The sequence below is a fragment of the Arvicanthis niloticus genome, chromosome 12 (genome assembly GCF_011762505.2).
Source record: "Arvicanthis niloticus isolate mArvNil1 chromosome 12, mArvNil1.pat.X, whole genome shotgun sequence".
NCBI classification, from domain to species: Eukaryota; Metazoa; Chordata; class Mammalia; order Rodentia; family Muridae; genus Arvicanthis; species Arvicanthis niloticus.
This window is the reverse complement of record NC_047669.1, coordinates 69,032,396-69,048,461: the sequence shown is the minus strand read 5'-3', so window position 1 is coordinate 69,048,461 and position 16,066 is coordinate 69,032,396. Positions and strand designations below refer to the sequence as shown.

At 40.3% G+C, this 16,066-nt stretch overlaps 1 protein-coding gene across 1 annotated transcript in view; it reads left to right on the top strand.

Annotated features, from left to right (window-relative positions):
- Positions 1-1,026: 1,026 nt before the first annotated feature.
- Ltn1 (listerin E3 ubiquitin protein ligase 1) overlaps positions 1,027-16,066 on the top strand; it is a 32,059-nt gene continuing 17,019 nt past the window's right edge. Inside the window, exons 1-11 of the mRNA XM_034515585.1 lie at positions 1,027-1,176; positions 1,939-2,083; positions 2,495-2,681; positions 7,814-7,973; positions 9,268-9,372; positions 11,045-11,187; positions 13,033-13,168; positions 13,332-13,476; positions 14,311-14,524; positions 14,900-15,137; positions 15,493-15,567. Of these exons, the coding sequence (XP_034371476.1) occupies positions 2,033-2,083; positions 2,495-2,681; positions 7,814-7,973; positions 9,268-9,372; positions 11,045-11,187; positions 13,033-13,168; positions 13,332-13,476; positions 14,311-14,524; positions 14,900-15,137; positions 15,493-15,567 (1,454 nt within the window). The 5' untranslated portion in view covers positions 1,027-1,176; positions 1,939-2,032. The remainder of the gene's footprint in view (positions 1,177-1,938; positions 2,084-2,494; positions 2,682-7,813; positions 7,974-9,267; positions 9,373-11,044; positions 11,188-13,032; positions 13,169-13,331; positions 13,477-14,310; positions 14,525-14,899; positions 15,138-15,492; positions 15,568-16,066) is intronic.

Below are 16,066 nucleotides of genomic sequence, written 5' to 3'. Positions count from 1 at the left end.
TCAGGGTAGAACTCAGGTAATTAGGCTTAGGGCTAGCAGAGAGATCTGCTTGCGTCTGCCTTTCTAGTGCTGGGATGAAAGGGTTGTACCACTGTGCCTGCTGTACCTCATTTCTCTCTCTCTCTCTCTCTCTCTCTCTCTCTCTCTCTCTCTCTCTCTCTCTCTTTTTTTTTTGTTTTTTGTTTTTTCGAAACAGGGTTTCTCTGTGTAGCCCTGGCTGTCCTGGAACTCACTCTGTAGACCAGGCTGGCCTCCAACTCAGAAATCCACCTGCCTCTGCCTCCCAAGTGCTGGGATTAAAGGCGTTTGCGACCACTGCCAGGCTGTACCTCATTTCTCAAGGACTCGATTTCCTCATTTATCAAGGGGTAACAATACTAATACTGAATCTTTTATTATAAAATTTATTAAGTCTTGATTATGAAATAATGAAATTGAAATTGTCTTGTAAGAACTGAGTTTTTGCTCTTTGTATTCAAGTTTATCTGAGAAAGGAACAGAAAAAAAAAAAAAAAAAGAAATATCGATGAGGCTGGGCATGGTAGTGCATGCCTTTAATCCCAGCACTCGTGGGCTCAGACCAAAGAGGCTATGAGTTTGAGGCCAACCTAGTTCACATAGTAAGCTCCAGGCCAGCCGGGGCTAACCTGGGAGACCTTGTCACAAAAATGAACAAAAACTAAGAACACCATTGATGGATAGCACTCTTCCCCTAATCCTTTCTTTACTATTAACTTTTCATTTGGGAAAAATAACCTGTCGAAGGATACCTCCTTTTGGTCAGGAAGTAGGAGAGGGAAAATGGCTACCTTATCATTTTACAGCATTATGGTACAGGCTAGCTTGTATTATTCTGTGAATAAGACAGTCAGTTTCTTTTGGTAATGAGTTTAACTTTGTATTTTGTTTTAAAATAACAGTTTAAAGATCTCAGATCTACAGCAAATTTGTTTCCAATGTTTTATACTGAAAAGAGTTTATTCAGTGAGATTACAAATTATTGCTAATACCTTGATTTTTAGATTTTCTGATCTGTAAACTGAAGAATACTTTGCTTTCTGGCGTAAACTTATTGGTCCATCAAACTGCAAGTACATATGAGCAGAGTACCTTCCTACGTTTGTCTGTTCTGTGGCTGAAGGACCAGGTTCAGTCTTCAGCTTTGGATAACACAAGGTAACGTTTTGTGCACAGTATATAAGATCCCTTATATACTGTCTCCTGGCCATGGGAGTGCATGCCCACACTCCTAGCCCTCAGACGGATCACACATTTCAGGCCATTCTGGACTACATAGTGAGAATCCAGTCTTAAAAAGGAAAAAAAAAAACAGCTCATGATTAGTGAGTTCCAATCTATTTAAGACGCTTATAAAACTAGGCTGTCCAGATTTAAAAAAAAAAAAATTGTCTTAATATTTATTAATCATTTAAGTTGTCAATAGAGCAGTTATTTACCTGATAAACTATCTGTAGTCAGTATCAAGGTTGTAGTATTATTCTGTGTTAAATATTTTGGATTGTTAAGTGATCTTTAATGGCCACCATACATACTAATTGTCCTTGGCTGTTCATTTTTGAGATACTATGTTACAAGAATATTTTACATAGTTGTCCATATAAGGAACGTGAAAACAATGCATGTACTCTCTTTGGGATTGGGTAAAATATATAATCATCCTCTTATTCAGGAAGGTAGTTGTGTTTCAGACATTCTCTATCTGAAAGCAATCATCCACTCCATCCTGAGATAGAAGCATCACATTTATAATGTGAGACTGAACAGTTTTGAGTCTCGGTCTGAGGTATATGGGGCAGTAGGACAAAGCACTTCTTTGTCCTTTTCTGCTAGTGTGCTGTTACTCTAACTGGATGTTTAATGTGTGCTAGCTTGTGGAACTGCTTGTACCCTAACTACAGCACTTTGCATTGTTTTTAGTCTTCAGGTCCTCTTGTCTGCTGCTGGAGATTTGCTGAGTGCTCTTGTAGAGAGTGAGGACACTTCTCTCCTTGGAGTTTATATTGGAAGTGTAATGCCCAGTGACAGCGAGTGGGAAAAAATGAGGCAGGCTCTTCCTGTTGAGGTGCGTCTAACTCCAGAGCGCATCTGATTCTGGATTTCTAGTCCATTCAGGTTTTAGTTGTTTTATCCTGGAGTAGAAAAAACAGTTAAAAGGATTTCTTGCATTGCTCGTACGTCTCTGAGCATTAATAACAGTTGTTATTAATGAAAATATGCCTTTTGACACTGATATCAGCCTCATGCAAAGAGAAATAAGGTCTGATTCTTTTAGGGAATCCTGAAGTGTGCATGGTGTTGAGTGCTTGGATATAAACCAAGCTTCTGAGCTACTGCACTTTTACATAAACTATATATTCTAGTAGCTTCATATGAACAAAAGAAAGTGGATGAATATAGTGAACAGAAATCGGAAATAAATAGTAAGCAATTTAGGATATGAATTTGCATATAACTGAGTGTGTTCTATTCACAGTGGCTACACAGACCTCTTTTAGAGGGAAGGCTGAGTTTAAATTATGAGTGCTTTAAGACCAATTTTAAGGACCAAAATGCAAAGACTGTTCCCAATCACTTGTGTACTTCATCATTATTGAGCAAAATGATCTTGACTGCACGGACAAAGAAAATAGCCCTAGAAAACAATGTCCTTGAGAAAATAAGTAAGTATCAGTGATGGTTAAAGCAGACACTTTAGGATCTTGTTTGGTGTTTGGCATAGTTTGATTCAAGTTTTATTTAAGCCAGTTACTTTAGTCAAGCTGCCGTAACATCAGAGGAAGGCTATCTCGGGTCATAGGCCCTTAAGAAGCTGGTGTGATGTCAGAATTCTGAAGTTACTCTTAGGTGTTGAACATATGTGCTATTTATTACACACATAGCTCTAAGTATTTTACTGACGAGTAAGGACTCAAATGTTGAATCTCAGGATTTAGAATGTCAGCATATGTCCCCATTCATGGTATTGTAGGTATGTCCTATATGCAGTAGTAGTCAAGAGAAACAATGCGCATACATTTGAGAGAATACATGTTTTGTGAATGAAAGGTGAAACTTCATTTGGCAATTGAATGCCACATTTAATTTACTTTGCTGTCTTTGTCCAGACATAAGACTAGAAGTTAATGACTTGTTCTTGTGTTAAGCTGCTGTATTATTTCAGTTTGCTTGTGTACGTGTGTGTACTCCTGGAAGCCAGAAGACCATTTCACATTGCCATCGAAGCTAGTGTTACAGGCAGTTTTGAGTGGGTTGACATGGGTACTGGGAACTGAACCCAGGCCTTAAGGAGGTGTAGCACTAGCTTTTAACTAGTGAGCCATCTCTCTAGCCCTTTGCCCCACTTTTTTTTTTTTTTTTTTTTTTTTTTTTGGTGGGGGGAGACAAAAAATCTCAGCCTGCCTTACCTACCAATGGAAATATTTAATCATTGTCGTTTTTCTCGGTTGATTGATTGATATTTTTTGAGATTGGGTTTCAGTGTATAGTCAGCCATAGCCGGTATGTAGACCAGGCTGGACTCATACTCAGAGAGATGGACTTGCCTCTGTCCCAAATTGCTGGGATTATAGGTCTAAGCTACTATTTCTAGATAAGGGATATTTAGTCGTCTTCTCAGCTCTCAGCTAAATGCTGTAATTGTTTTTGCTATTTAATGGGTGCTTGTTAAGGTAGGATTAGATTTTAAGACTCCTGACTCCGTGACCCGTGTGTGATTTTACATACATTTTGTCTGTCTCTGTGCTACCAGCCTATGATGGTGGAGTTTGTGCTGGACTCTGGTTCTGTCCTAACAGTCCTAAGAGATTTAGTGCAGAGCAGTCTGTATTGGGACACATGGTTACTTTTTGTTTGCTGCTTTGAGGCAGGGTCTTGCTATGTGCCCTGGCTGGCCTCACAGAGATCTTCCTGTGTCCACCTCAAGGGCCGAGATCAAAGGCTGTGCCACTGCATCCCCCATGTCTACCTCGTACTTTACATTGGATCCTGCTTCTGTCTAGTTGGCTTGAAGCTCTTGTCTCAGTCTGGGAACCGCTTAGGTTTTTTTCCCTGTGTTTTTGTTTTTAAGATTTATTTTTATTTTTAAATATATGTGTGGGTATATGTGAATGTACATACCCTCAGGCCAAAGAAGTTGGACTGTTGGAGTTAGAGCTATAGCTAGGTAGCTGTGAGCTACCAGGCATGGATATTAGGAACCAAACATGGCAGGTGCTCTTAACTGCTGAACTATCTCTCAAGCCCTTCCTTTTTTTTTATTTTTTAGACCAGTCTGACCTTGAACTACGAGATCTGCCTGCCTCTTCTTCTTCCTCCTGAGTGTTGGGATTGAAGGTTTGTGCTATCTCCACTCTTGGCTCAGTTTCTTTTTTACCTTTTATAACTTGTCAGGTACACTACAATAATAGCTAGCTTTTTCTCCCATTTATTTATTTATTTAATTTTATTTATTTACATCCAAATGATGCCTACCTTCCCCGTCCTCCCTCCTGGAATTTTTCACCCCATCTCATCTTCCCTTTGCTTCTGAGAGGGTAACACCCTACCCATTGCCCCTCTCCATCTCCCACCTCTTCCTTACCCCCACCCCCACCCCCCTTCTCTGGGGAATCAAGTCTCTAAAGGATTAGGCACATCTTCTCACTGGGCCAGACAAGGCAGTCCTCTGCTACATATGTGCGGTGCGGGGAGCCACAGACCGGCTCTTTGGTTGGTGACTTAGGCTCTGGGAGCTCTGAGGGGTCAGGATTCGTTGATAGTATTGTTTTTCTTATGGGGTTGTGCAATCCTCTTCAGCTCCTTCAATCTTTTCCCTAACTTCCATAGGGGTCCCCAACCTCAGTGCAATGGTTGGCTGTATCTGCACCTGTCTAAATCAGCTGCTGGTAGAACCTCTCAGAGGACAGCCATGCTAAGGTTCTATCATACACGTACTTTTGGGTCTGGGTTACCTCACTCAGGATGGTATTTTCTAGTTCAACCATTTGCCTGTAGAATTCATGATGTCCTCATTTTTAATAGCTGAATAATATTCCATTGTGTAAATGAACCACATTTTCTCTATTCATTCTTTGGTTGAAGGACATCTGGGTTGTTTCCAACTTCTAGCTACTACAAATCAGGCTGCTATGAACATAGCGGAGCATATGTCCTTGTGGCATGGTGGGGCATCTTTTGAGTACATGCCCAGGAGTGGTACAGCTGGTCCTCAGGTAGAACTGTGTCCAGTTTCCTGAGGAACCGCCACACTGATGTCCAGAGTGGCTGCACCAGTTTACAGTCCCACCAGCAATGGAGGAGTGTTCCTCTTTCTCTACGTCCTCGCCAGCATCTGCTGCCACTTGGGTTTTTGTTCTTAGCCATTCCGATTGGTGTGAGGTGGAATCATTTATATTTGCGTTTCCTCGATGACTAAGGATGATGCACATTTCGTTAAGTGCTTTTCGGCCATTTGAGATTCCTCTGTTGAGAATTCTCTGTTTAGCTCTGTACCCCTTTTTTAAACTGGGTTATTTGGTTTCTTGGAGTCGAACTCTTGAGTTCTTTACATATTGAGCCCTCTATTGGATGTAGTGTTAGTGAAGATCGTTTCCCAATCTGTAGATTGCTGTTTTCTCCTATTGACTGTGTCCTTTGCCTTATAGAAGATTTTCAGTTTCATGAGGTCCTATTTATCAATTGTTGGGATCTTATAGCATAAGCCATTGGAACTCTGTTTTGGAAATCCTACCCCCCCTGCCCGGCGGTGGCAGCACACGCCTTTAATCCCAGCACTTGGGAGGCAGAGGCAGGCGGATTTCTGAGTTCGAGGCCAGCCTGGTCTACAGAGTGAGTTCCAGGACAGCCAGGGCTATACAGAGAAACCCTGTCTCGAAAAAACAAACAAACAAACAAACAAAAAAACAACAAAAAAAAGGAAATCCCCCCCCCCCCCCCGTGAATGTGTTCAAGGCTCTTTCCCACTTTCTCTTATATTAGATTCAGTGTATCTGGTTTTATGAGAGGGTCCTGGATCCACTTGGTCTTGAGCTTAGTACTAGGTGATAGATAATATCGATTTGCATTCTTCTACAAGCAGACCACCAGTTAGACCAGCACCATTTGTTGAAGATGCTTTCTTTTTTCCACTGAATGGTTTTGGCTTCTTCACTAAAAATCAAGTGTCCATAGGTGTGTGGGCTTATTTCTGAGTCTTCAATTCTATTCCATTGATAGACCTGTTTATAAAAATTTTTTTAAAAAGTGTCTCTATTTTTTTCTTCCTTAGAAGTCTGTCCCTAGCTGACAAGCAGTTAAAAATGAACTCTCAGCTTTAGGACCAGGCCTGTGGAGGATCTTAAACTTGGTGAGGTGGTGTGTACAACTGTAATCCTTACAATAGCAAGGCAGATATTGGAGGGTCAGGAGTATCAAGTCATCTTCAGCTACATAGAGATTTCAAGTCCAACTTGGGCTACTTGAAACCCCAGATGTAGAGGAATTTTAATCCATCAACATGGCTGTTCTGGCAAGGGATCACATCCAAAGACCTTCTAGGATGATGCGATCTGGCTAGAAGAACAGACACACTTTTAATCCCTCTGTCTGAAATACAGACATACCCTTCAAACAATCAGTTAATCCATAACGATGTAGGTAAGTTTAGTTTGTAGAAGAATGCAGCCATGTCTGAAATTGATGTGTAATCGAGAGGTAGAGGAATATTTGACAGAATGAGTCAGAGAGAAAGAGAAGAGAGGAGAAGAGAAGGAGGAAGAGGAGGAGCAGCTTTTTTTTTTTTTCCATGTCTAGTAGATTAGGCTCTGTTCTGAAGAGGAGTGGTATTGTTTTGATATGGGGCCTCACTAAGTTACCATGTTGGACTCTAATTTCTCCCACCTCAGCCTCTCTGGTGCCTGGGACTATAGGTACATGACACAAGACCCTGGGGTTAGGATTTGGGTTAGGGTACTATTTAATGACAGACATCTGTTGTCACTTTCATTATTCTTTCAAATCTCAAAGCAATTGGAAAACCAGCTGCCAGCTATTTTTATGAGTGAGCACAGCTATTAGAATTGGGTAGCCGGGTGAAAGTGTTCCAAGGGCTAGTCACCATGTCTTCTGTGTGCCGAGAATCTATGGTGGCTGTGTTTTCTAGCAAGCAAAAGTGAAAGAAGAAATAACAAGTACCCGATGGAAGTAGCAGATAGCAAAACGTCCTCACACTGAGCAATCACTGCATCCAGAGAGTAAACAAAAATGGTAGCATCTTCAAATTAAGTTTACAGAGATATCCAGCAGAAGTCAACTGGGGAAGCCCACCTGAGGCGTAAGTTGAGTTTCTGTTGAGCCTTGGTCAGAACTGTGTCGCCCCAGTAAGGCTTGCATATAAAAGAATGAATAGCATCAAATATCAAAGCAGGCACATAAAGCCATCTACCTGCTGTTAACTCAAGGAGAGACCCAGGGGGAGCATCATTGCATCATCTTGATCCTCTACATGAATGAGTAGCTAGTGCTCTTTTCCCATTAGAGGCATTTTTAGGGTGTGGGATAAACAATAATTATGTTGTGTAAGCAGATTGCTTTCTCCTTGATCTTAACGCCACGTTTTCAGTGCCCTCAGCTGCTTACCGACTTTCTCCTTGTTACAGAGTTAGGAAATCAGCTTGTCCCACAACAAGTTTTGGAGGAGACAGGGGAGAGCCTGAGACTCAGCTTTCCACAAGCTTAGATAGTACATGACAGTTCAGTCAGCGTTGGGTTCTGTACACTGTGTGCCTTTGATAACTGGCTGTGTCCATTCTGTTAGTTGCAGAGTTGCTGTATTCACTGCAGTGGTGTGAAGAACTCGACAATCCGCCATCTTTTCTAAGTGGATTTTGTGGAATGCTTCAGAAAATGAATATAACTTATAGCAACTTAGCTGTACTTGGTGATACTTCTAGCCTCTTGCAGCTGTTATTTGATAGGTAAGATTTCTTTTCAGTTTGTTTTTAAATTGACTTTCCCTTCTGTAAGATGTAAGCCCAGTTTGTGCTTTTGCTTCAGTCAAAGCGTTGATCTCAATCTGTTTAAATAGTGTCTTAGTTTGGGTTTTACTGCTGTGAAGAGACACTATGACCCAGACAGCTCTTAAAAAGGAAAACATTTAATTGGGGCTGGCTTGCAATTTCAGAGCGTTTGTCCCCTATCGTCATGGTGAGAAGCATGATAGCATGCAGCATGATAGCATGCAGGGAGACTTGGTGCTGGAGAAGGAGCTGACAGTCGCACACCTTGATCCAAAGCCAGCAGATGGCAGCTTTACCATTCTGGGTGTAGCTTGAGCATAGGAGGCCTTAAAGCCCCACCTCCACAGGGACACACCTCCTATTAGTGCCACTCCCTATGGGCCAAATAGTCGGACATAGGAGTCTATGGGGGCTGAAGACACTGTTTTAATTTGTTACATGTGTCTGATCTTCCCATTTCTTTCAAATTAAATTTAATTGTACCTGTAACTTAGATGTTTCTTAATGTTGTAGCTATGAGTTTCTCTTCTTCAGATCAGGAAAATAGATTATGAAAATAGTTCTTGTAGCATTATGGTAGTTAGATGTTGAATGGCTTTTTGTTTGTTTTAGTTTACCAATAGTCTGAATATGCATTACAGTATGAGGGTACCAGATTTCCTCTGGAACACTGGTCCATACTAACACAGCTAGCTGGGTATAGTGATGCAGGCGGGAGATAGAGGCAGGCAGATCTCTGTGAGTTAGTTAGAGCCAGTTTGGTCTGCATGGCAAGATTCAGGTAGCTAATTCTACATAATGAGACCCTTCCTCATAAAAGACAAAAGAGAAGAAAAGAAGAGAAAAGCCAACTCCAGATACTCACAGCTCCCTTTCCTCTGCATTTAATAGTGCTTCTTTGTCCTTCATTGAAACTCGGTTATTCTCTGCAAGACATCCCTTTCCCAGCTGTGGCTTCTGGTCTTCCAGTTGGATGTTTAAGGCATCCCTCATCTGATCTTGAGGTGTGATGCTGCTGCCTGGGAGTGAGAGCTCAGTGCAGTTGTGAAGAACTACCCAGACTCCAGTCCTCTGGCTAATTACTTGCAGTTGAGTTTGAAGTTTTGGATGACCTAGTGATCTAAATTTATTTAATTCTATAGAAGGAATCCAGAAAATCAGTGGTTTAAAATCTTAACAATTTTCAGAATGATTGGTTCAGTCTCTATCTGTATATCTGTATTTAACATTCATATTTTGCCTCTTTTTTTAGATCTAGAAATAACGGCACACTTTGGTCTCTTATTATTGCTAAGTTGATCCTTTCCCGAAGTATTTCATCTGATGAAGTAAAGCCGTATTATAAAAGAAAAGAAAGGTATTTTTAATTATTATGTTTCCACTCTGCAATTTATTATTAGAGTGGGTTACTTTTTCCATCTGTGGTTAGTGACCAGTGTAGTGCATCAAAAAAGCAAAGCTTTGGGAATGAGGGATTGAATTAAGGGAAGTGAGAACTAAAGACTGACAGACTTGTGTGGCTTTGATTGGAGACATGTTGTCTCACTGTGCTGCCCTGGTTCACCTTGCTAGACCACGTTGCCTGCTTCGACTGCTTGAGTACTGGAATTAAGTGTGTTTTGTTGTTTTGTTTTTGTCCTTTTTTTGAATGAAGCATTTCTAACTTTACGCTTCATGAAATTGTATACTTATTTCATAAAAAGTTTTATAAGCCTAATTTTCTCTGAACTTCTTTGGTAGGGAGCTAGAAAGATGACTTAGTAGTTAAGAGCATGTGTTGCTCTTTCTGAGGACCTGGATTCAGTTCCCATCACCCACGGGATGGCTCACAACCATCTGTAACTCCAGATCCAGAGGATCCGACACCCACTTCGGGTCTCTGAAAGCACCAGGCATATAAGTGGTGCACAAAGACATTCGAGCAAAATACCAGTACACATAAAATAAAATAAAATAAAATAAAATAAAATAAATCTTTCGATAGGAAAACCACTGTTTTTCACATACCACCTTATTTGTTGTGTGGAAGTGCAAAAAACTGCTCCTATTTTTCTTTTTGTCAATAGCTCCTTCTTGGCCTCCTTTCTCTGGCCTCCTGCTACTTTCCCCCAGACTCATTTAACTCTTCATTTCATGTGTGCCTACATGGATGTATGTGCACCATGTGTGTGCCTGGTGTCCATGGAGTCCAGAAGAGGGCATTCAGATCTCTTGGAACTAAGGTTACAGGTGATTGTAACAGCCACATGGGTGCTGGGAACTGAATCGGGGTCTTCTGTATGAGCAGTAAATGCTCTAACCTGCTAGGTCATCTCTGTAGCCCTCCTCTTTTCTTAAGTAAGGGACCACTGTGTGAAAGTGCAGGCCAGAGTACAGGAAATGTGTAAGACAAGTGGATTGTGGGTATGCCGGGAAGCTCAGCCTTCCGATTAGTGCGTGGCTGAGGCTTACCAACAAGCATTTTGAATTTCTGACTTACCTAGAATGCCGTGTGGGCTAACTAGATTTCAGTTTCTTAAATCTTATTTAAAAATTAAGCAATTTTATTTGAGGTAGATTGATTCACTTATAGGAAGTAATAAAAGAAAAAACAAAAAGTAAGCCTTACTGATGTGTATGCCCTGTTTTACTCATTGACACCATTCTGCATAGGACATTTTGGGGTCTTATTTGTTAGCGTCTTTGATGTTTTACATTGATCCCATGACTTTGTGAATGATGCACAAACACATCCCACTATTAGACTGTTTGCAGTCCAACCCATTGGTATAACAGTAAAAGATAAAAATCATCAGACCCTAGAAAAGTTATAAATGTTCATTTCAAATATGAGAAATAAGCAGCAAAGAGAAAAAGCAACAAAATAAAAAATAAGAACATGGAAAGCAGCTCTCCGTCTAATGGGTCTTTTTTTTTGACAAGTATTTTGGCATTGAACTGGTTTTCCTTTTGAACAGTCTGAATAACATCATTTTGTGAAATAGCTCTGCACATAGAATAACTATAAGTAACATTTTCTCTCTAAACAGTTTCTTCCCTCTAACAGAAGGTAATTTGCATACCATTCAAAGTCTCTGTCCGTTTTTGTCTAAAGAAGAAAAGAAAGAATTTAGTGCTCAATGTATACCTGCTTTTTTGGGTTGGACTAAAGAAGACCTTTGCAGTATTAATGGTAAGTTGCTGGGCAACATTCTACATTTTAATTATTTATTGCAGTTAGAGAAGGATTTTTTTAGTATGTAAATACAAAGGTACAAGTGGTAGAGTGTCCGTGAGCTCCTTTCTTCCCTCCTCGTAGTTCTGTTACCTGCCAGGTTGGTAATTGTTCCAATGAATCCCTGCACAGGTGCAGTGAGTGTGTTTGAACAGAAGTGCTATAGCCTTGAGAGAACTTATATCCAGAGGTGCCCCATAGTCTTCATTCCCCACCTATGGCTGTTCACCATGTGATCCTGGGGTACCTAGGCCTTCTGCATGTTAGACAAGCACTCTGCCACCGAGCTGCTTATATTCTCAACCTTCCACCTGGACAGCTTTTTAAAGCTGTGTCTCATTTCTCCCTAGTCAACCAATGATTGAATGTAGAAAGGTAAAAGAATAGTTCTGTAGTATTCTAACATTTTTGAACTCTGCTCTATGTTGGCTCATGTGTTTATTGATTTAACAAGTATCTCCATGCAGTTCCTGTTGCAGAGAGACAGAAGTCATGTTACATCCTGTTGTAATTACTGTAGCAGAGCACCCTGTACTGTTGTGGGAATGGCAGAAACGTGGGGTTTCCACTGCTGCCCAGTGTCAGTGTTGATTTCCCAAGAAATCCCTCCAGTGTGATGCAGAATGTCCATGTTTGAGCATGTATGTGGTTTGGAATGTCCATGTTTGAGTGTGTATGTGGTTTGGAATGTCCATGTTTGAGTGTGTATTCAGATTGGAATGTCCATGTTTAAGCATGTATGTGGTTTGGAATGTCCATGTTTGAGTGTGTATTCAGATTGGAATGTCCATGTTTAAGCATGTATGTGGTTTGGAATGTCCATGTTTGAGCATGTATGTGGTTCGGAATGTCCATGTTTGAGTGTGTATGTGGTTTGGAATGTCCATGTTTGAGTGTGTATGCAGTGTGTATGCTGACTGGAATGGCCATGTTTGAGTGTGCGTGCGGAAACCATTCCTGCCTGGCATACAGAATGAGTGCAGATGGTGCACTTTAGCTGACATTTAAGGGAGAAGTTGGGGACAAAGGATGTTGGATTATAAGAGGATGGGTTTTGAAACCCTAGGAGTAAAGTTAGTGAGCTGGTTGGTGTAACCTCACTCACATAAGCCATTTTTAAAAGTATTCATTTGGGCACTACTCAAGAAAGGTTTTGGCTTTCAAAGAAGACTTTGTGTTTCATGGTAGTATGGTTTAAAATGCTTCAAAATTTTTATTTTGCATTTTACATTATGAAGTTTGAACATCTTGTAATATAAAAGCTTACCAGAAAGCATATGTGCTTTTTGAGTGAGTGTATTTATTTTATAATTCTATATGTTCTATTTCCTACTTTATTTAATGTTTTACTCTATAGCTGTGTCTTTGTTGTTTGTTTTTGAAAGGTTAAGTACAAAAGGCCTCTTTATATAGAAGTAGAATAGACTCATGTGAAGTCCAGTGCCGTGCATTTCCTGCCGTGCGTTTCCTGCCCTCTCTAATTCCTCTCGGAACTCCATTCTCTGTGGTCACGGGCACGCCTCTGCTACAGCACTGATGAGCTGTTGACTCTGTAGTAAATACCTTTGAGATAGATTGGTTTTATGGCACACTCTGGTGTGTAGCCCAGGTTGGTCTGGACACTAGCATCATCCTGCCTCCACCTCTGAGGTGCTGAGATTGCAGGAGACACATCACACCAGGCTCAAGCTTTTTAGAAGAGTTAGCATCTTGTGCATTGCATTTTTAGTTTTTCAGAGTAGACTTTTGTTTTATAGACACTGTTTAAAATGTATTTTCCTTTTCACTCTGATTTTACATTAGGAGCTTTTGGACATCTTGCCATTTTCAATTCTTGCCTGCAAACCAGAAGTATAGATGACAAACAGCTATTGCATGGTATATTAAAAATTATAACAAGCTGGAGGAAACAGCATGAGGATATTTTTCTTTTCAGTTGGTAGGTAATACTTTATTCTCATATAGAATGTGGGCCCAGATTCTGTAGTTTATACTTACAGTTTTTTTGAATTAACAAAATATTAGATATTTAAGGCATCATTTATGCATACCTGATTTAAAATAGGATATTCTCTAATTGAATGTCTTTGCCTTTATCACAGTAATCTATCGGAAGCAAGTCCAGAGGTCCTTGGTTTAAACATAGAGATCATGCGGTTCCTTTCCTTGTTTCTGAAGTACTGCTCGTACCCGCTAGCAGAGAGTGAATGGGATTTCATCATGTGTTCCATGTTGGCTTGGTTGGAGGTAAGTTAGCGTGATGTGTCATCACCTCTGTTGGGCCTTTGCACACTCCTGTATGTCTTGACCCTTTATTCTGTCTTTAAATCATGATTGGCTTTTTTGTAGAGAAAACATGTAAAATACTTTGTTTAAAAAATATTAAAATATTTAGTAGTTGTTTTTGCACTAGCCATTGCTAGATAGACCAGGAAAAGGACAGTGGTTTCAGATCTCCAAATTGCATTTAAAATCTTCCATTAACTTGGTTTAATTTAGTATTTACAACACAGCCTTTTCAGGTTAGATTTCATCATGGCAAGGTTTTGGGTTTTTTTGTTTCTTTTTGTCTCTTGGGGTATAGTTATTTTTAAAGCACACTGTGCAATATGACCAAAGTAATTTATGAAGGATAAAGACATTGAGTGGGGAATTAGTGTTCTTTTATGAACCAACACAACTAGAAAAACAGTAACTTGTGAAATAGGTTGGAGATGGACAGCAAAGTCACTCCAGGCTGATGTGGTCCAAGTCTGCTTTTGCCTGGTTCCCTGCTGTGTGAGGTAGCATTTTAGCTATCTCGTCCTGAATTTCTTTATTTTAATGTATTGTACTTGGCAAATGCAAATAGTATTTTCTTCTATACTTTACAGATATAAAGTTCCTTTCAGAATAATCTGTTCATCGATAATTGTTAAATTCCTGGTATTTTTGAAAGTTGTTTGATGTAAACATACCTTCTCTTCCTTTTTTTCCTTCTCTTTTTCCTCTGATTCAGAATGATTCAGATCTTCATCCTGTACTGTTTGTGGTGTTCGGGTAGCACCCTGCTTACCTATTTTATTTCTATTCTTTCCTTAGACAACCAGTGAGAACCAGGCTTTGTATTCTGTTCCACTTGTACAGCTGTTTGCCTGTGTCAGCTTTGATCTGGCTTGTGATCTCAGTGCCTTTTTTGACTCAATAACTCCAGATACTGTTGAAAATCTTCCTGTAAATCTAATCAGTGAGTGGAAAGAATTTTTTTCTAAAGGCATCCACAGTTTGCTATTACCTCTTTTGGTAAATACTATAGGTAAGTACAAAGGGGCATAATAATGATAATTATTGGAAATAAATAAGCTTGGTTTCTTAGAGGCAGTCTCTATGCTGCTGTATCATAGTACAGACACAAAACGACACAAAAAAAGATGGCTTGGTATTGAGAAATCGTTGCAAGTTAAAGTACGATAATTCAGCACTAGATGTACAGCACTAGAAACCTTCTAGACAGCTACTGCCTTTTTAACAAGTGTAGTAGAGGCCATTATAACAGTTGAGGGTAACAGAAACATATCCTTTACTTCCAGTGAGGACTTTTGTCATGGTTGTAGCTGGTTTTCATAAATGACATTTGTTCAACCTACTTGTGTTCTTATGAGCTATGTATGTTTCTTCATTTCCATATCAGGAAAAAATAAAGGCCTATCTGAAACGTCCTTTCAGAACGCAATGCTGAAACCCATGTGTGAAACACTGACATACATCTCCAAGGACCAGCTGCTGAGTCACAAGCTCCCTGCCAGATTGGTTGGCAGCCAGAAAACAAACTTGCCAGAGCACCTGCAGACTCTGCTAAACACTTTGAGCCCACTGCTCCTCTTCAGAGCCAGACCTGTGCAGATCGCTGCGTATCGCATGCTCTACAAGTGAGGCATCTTCAGTTGGAGAAGTATTTGGTCTCTGAAACATGATGCATGTTTAGTTCATATTTTTTTTTTTATCCATGGAGCCACTCTTCCAGCCCCTAGATTGTATTTTTAATCTTTAAAAAAGTTAAATGAGGCAGGAATCTGGATTATACATGTCCTAGTGATAGAGAGGACAAGGTTTTAATCGTGTTGTCCCTTTGTAGTTCGTATTTATACAGGCTTGTCTGTAGGTAATTATTTTGGAAAGGAATTATTAAGTGATACACTCACCACAAAGTATGCTCTTAGGCCTGTAAGCACAGGTTAGCAGCAATTGCTTATACATGTATTAAAGCGATGTCCTGCTTTTCAGACTGATGCCTGAATTGCCACAGCATGATCAGGATAATCTGAGGTCATATGGAGATGAAGAGGAAGAACCAGCCTTGTAAGCGGTTTTAGCTTGTTTGCTTTCATCTCACTTTTTTTTTTTTTTTTTTTTTTTTTGAGTGTTTGCTTGTGTGAGTGTGATGTGTGCCATGGTTGGTCTGTGTGTGTGTGTGTGTGTGTGTCTGTGTGTGTGTCTGTGTGTGTGTGTGTCTGTGTGTGTGTGTGTCTGTGTGTGTGTGTGTCTGTGTGTTTGTGTGTGTGTGTGTGTGTCTGTGTAGGTTACAGGACAATCTTAGGGTGTTGGTCCTGGATTTCCATCTTGTCTGTGATAGCCTCTTCTTTGCTGTTGCAAATTGCTCTGCTAGCTGACCCCACTAGCCACTGGGTATGAATTCTCCTGTCTCTACCTCCCATCTTGCTCTATGAGGGCTGGGATCAGAAATATGCTCTTATACCCAGCTTCACACTCTGGGAATACAAAGCCGGGGCCTTACACTTGTACAGTAAGAGCCTCACACACTCAGGTATCCCAGTCCCACTTCCCGTACATCTTGGTT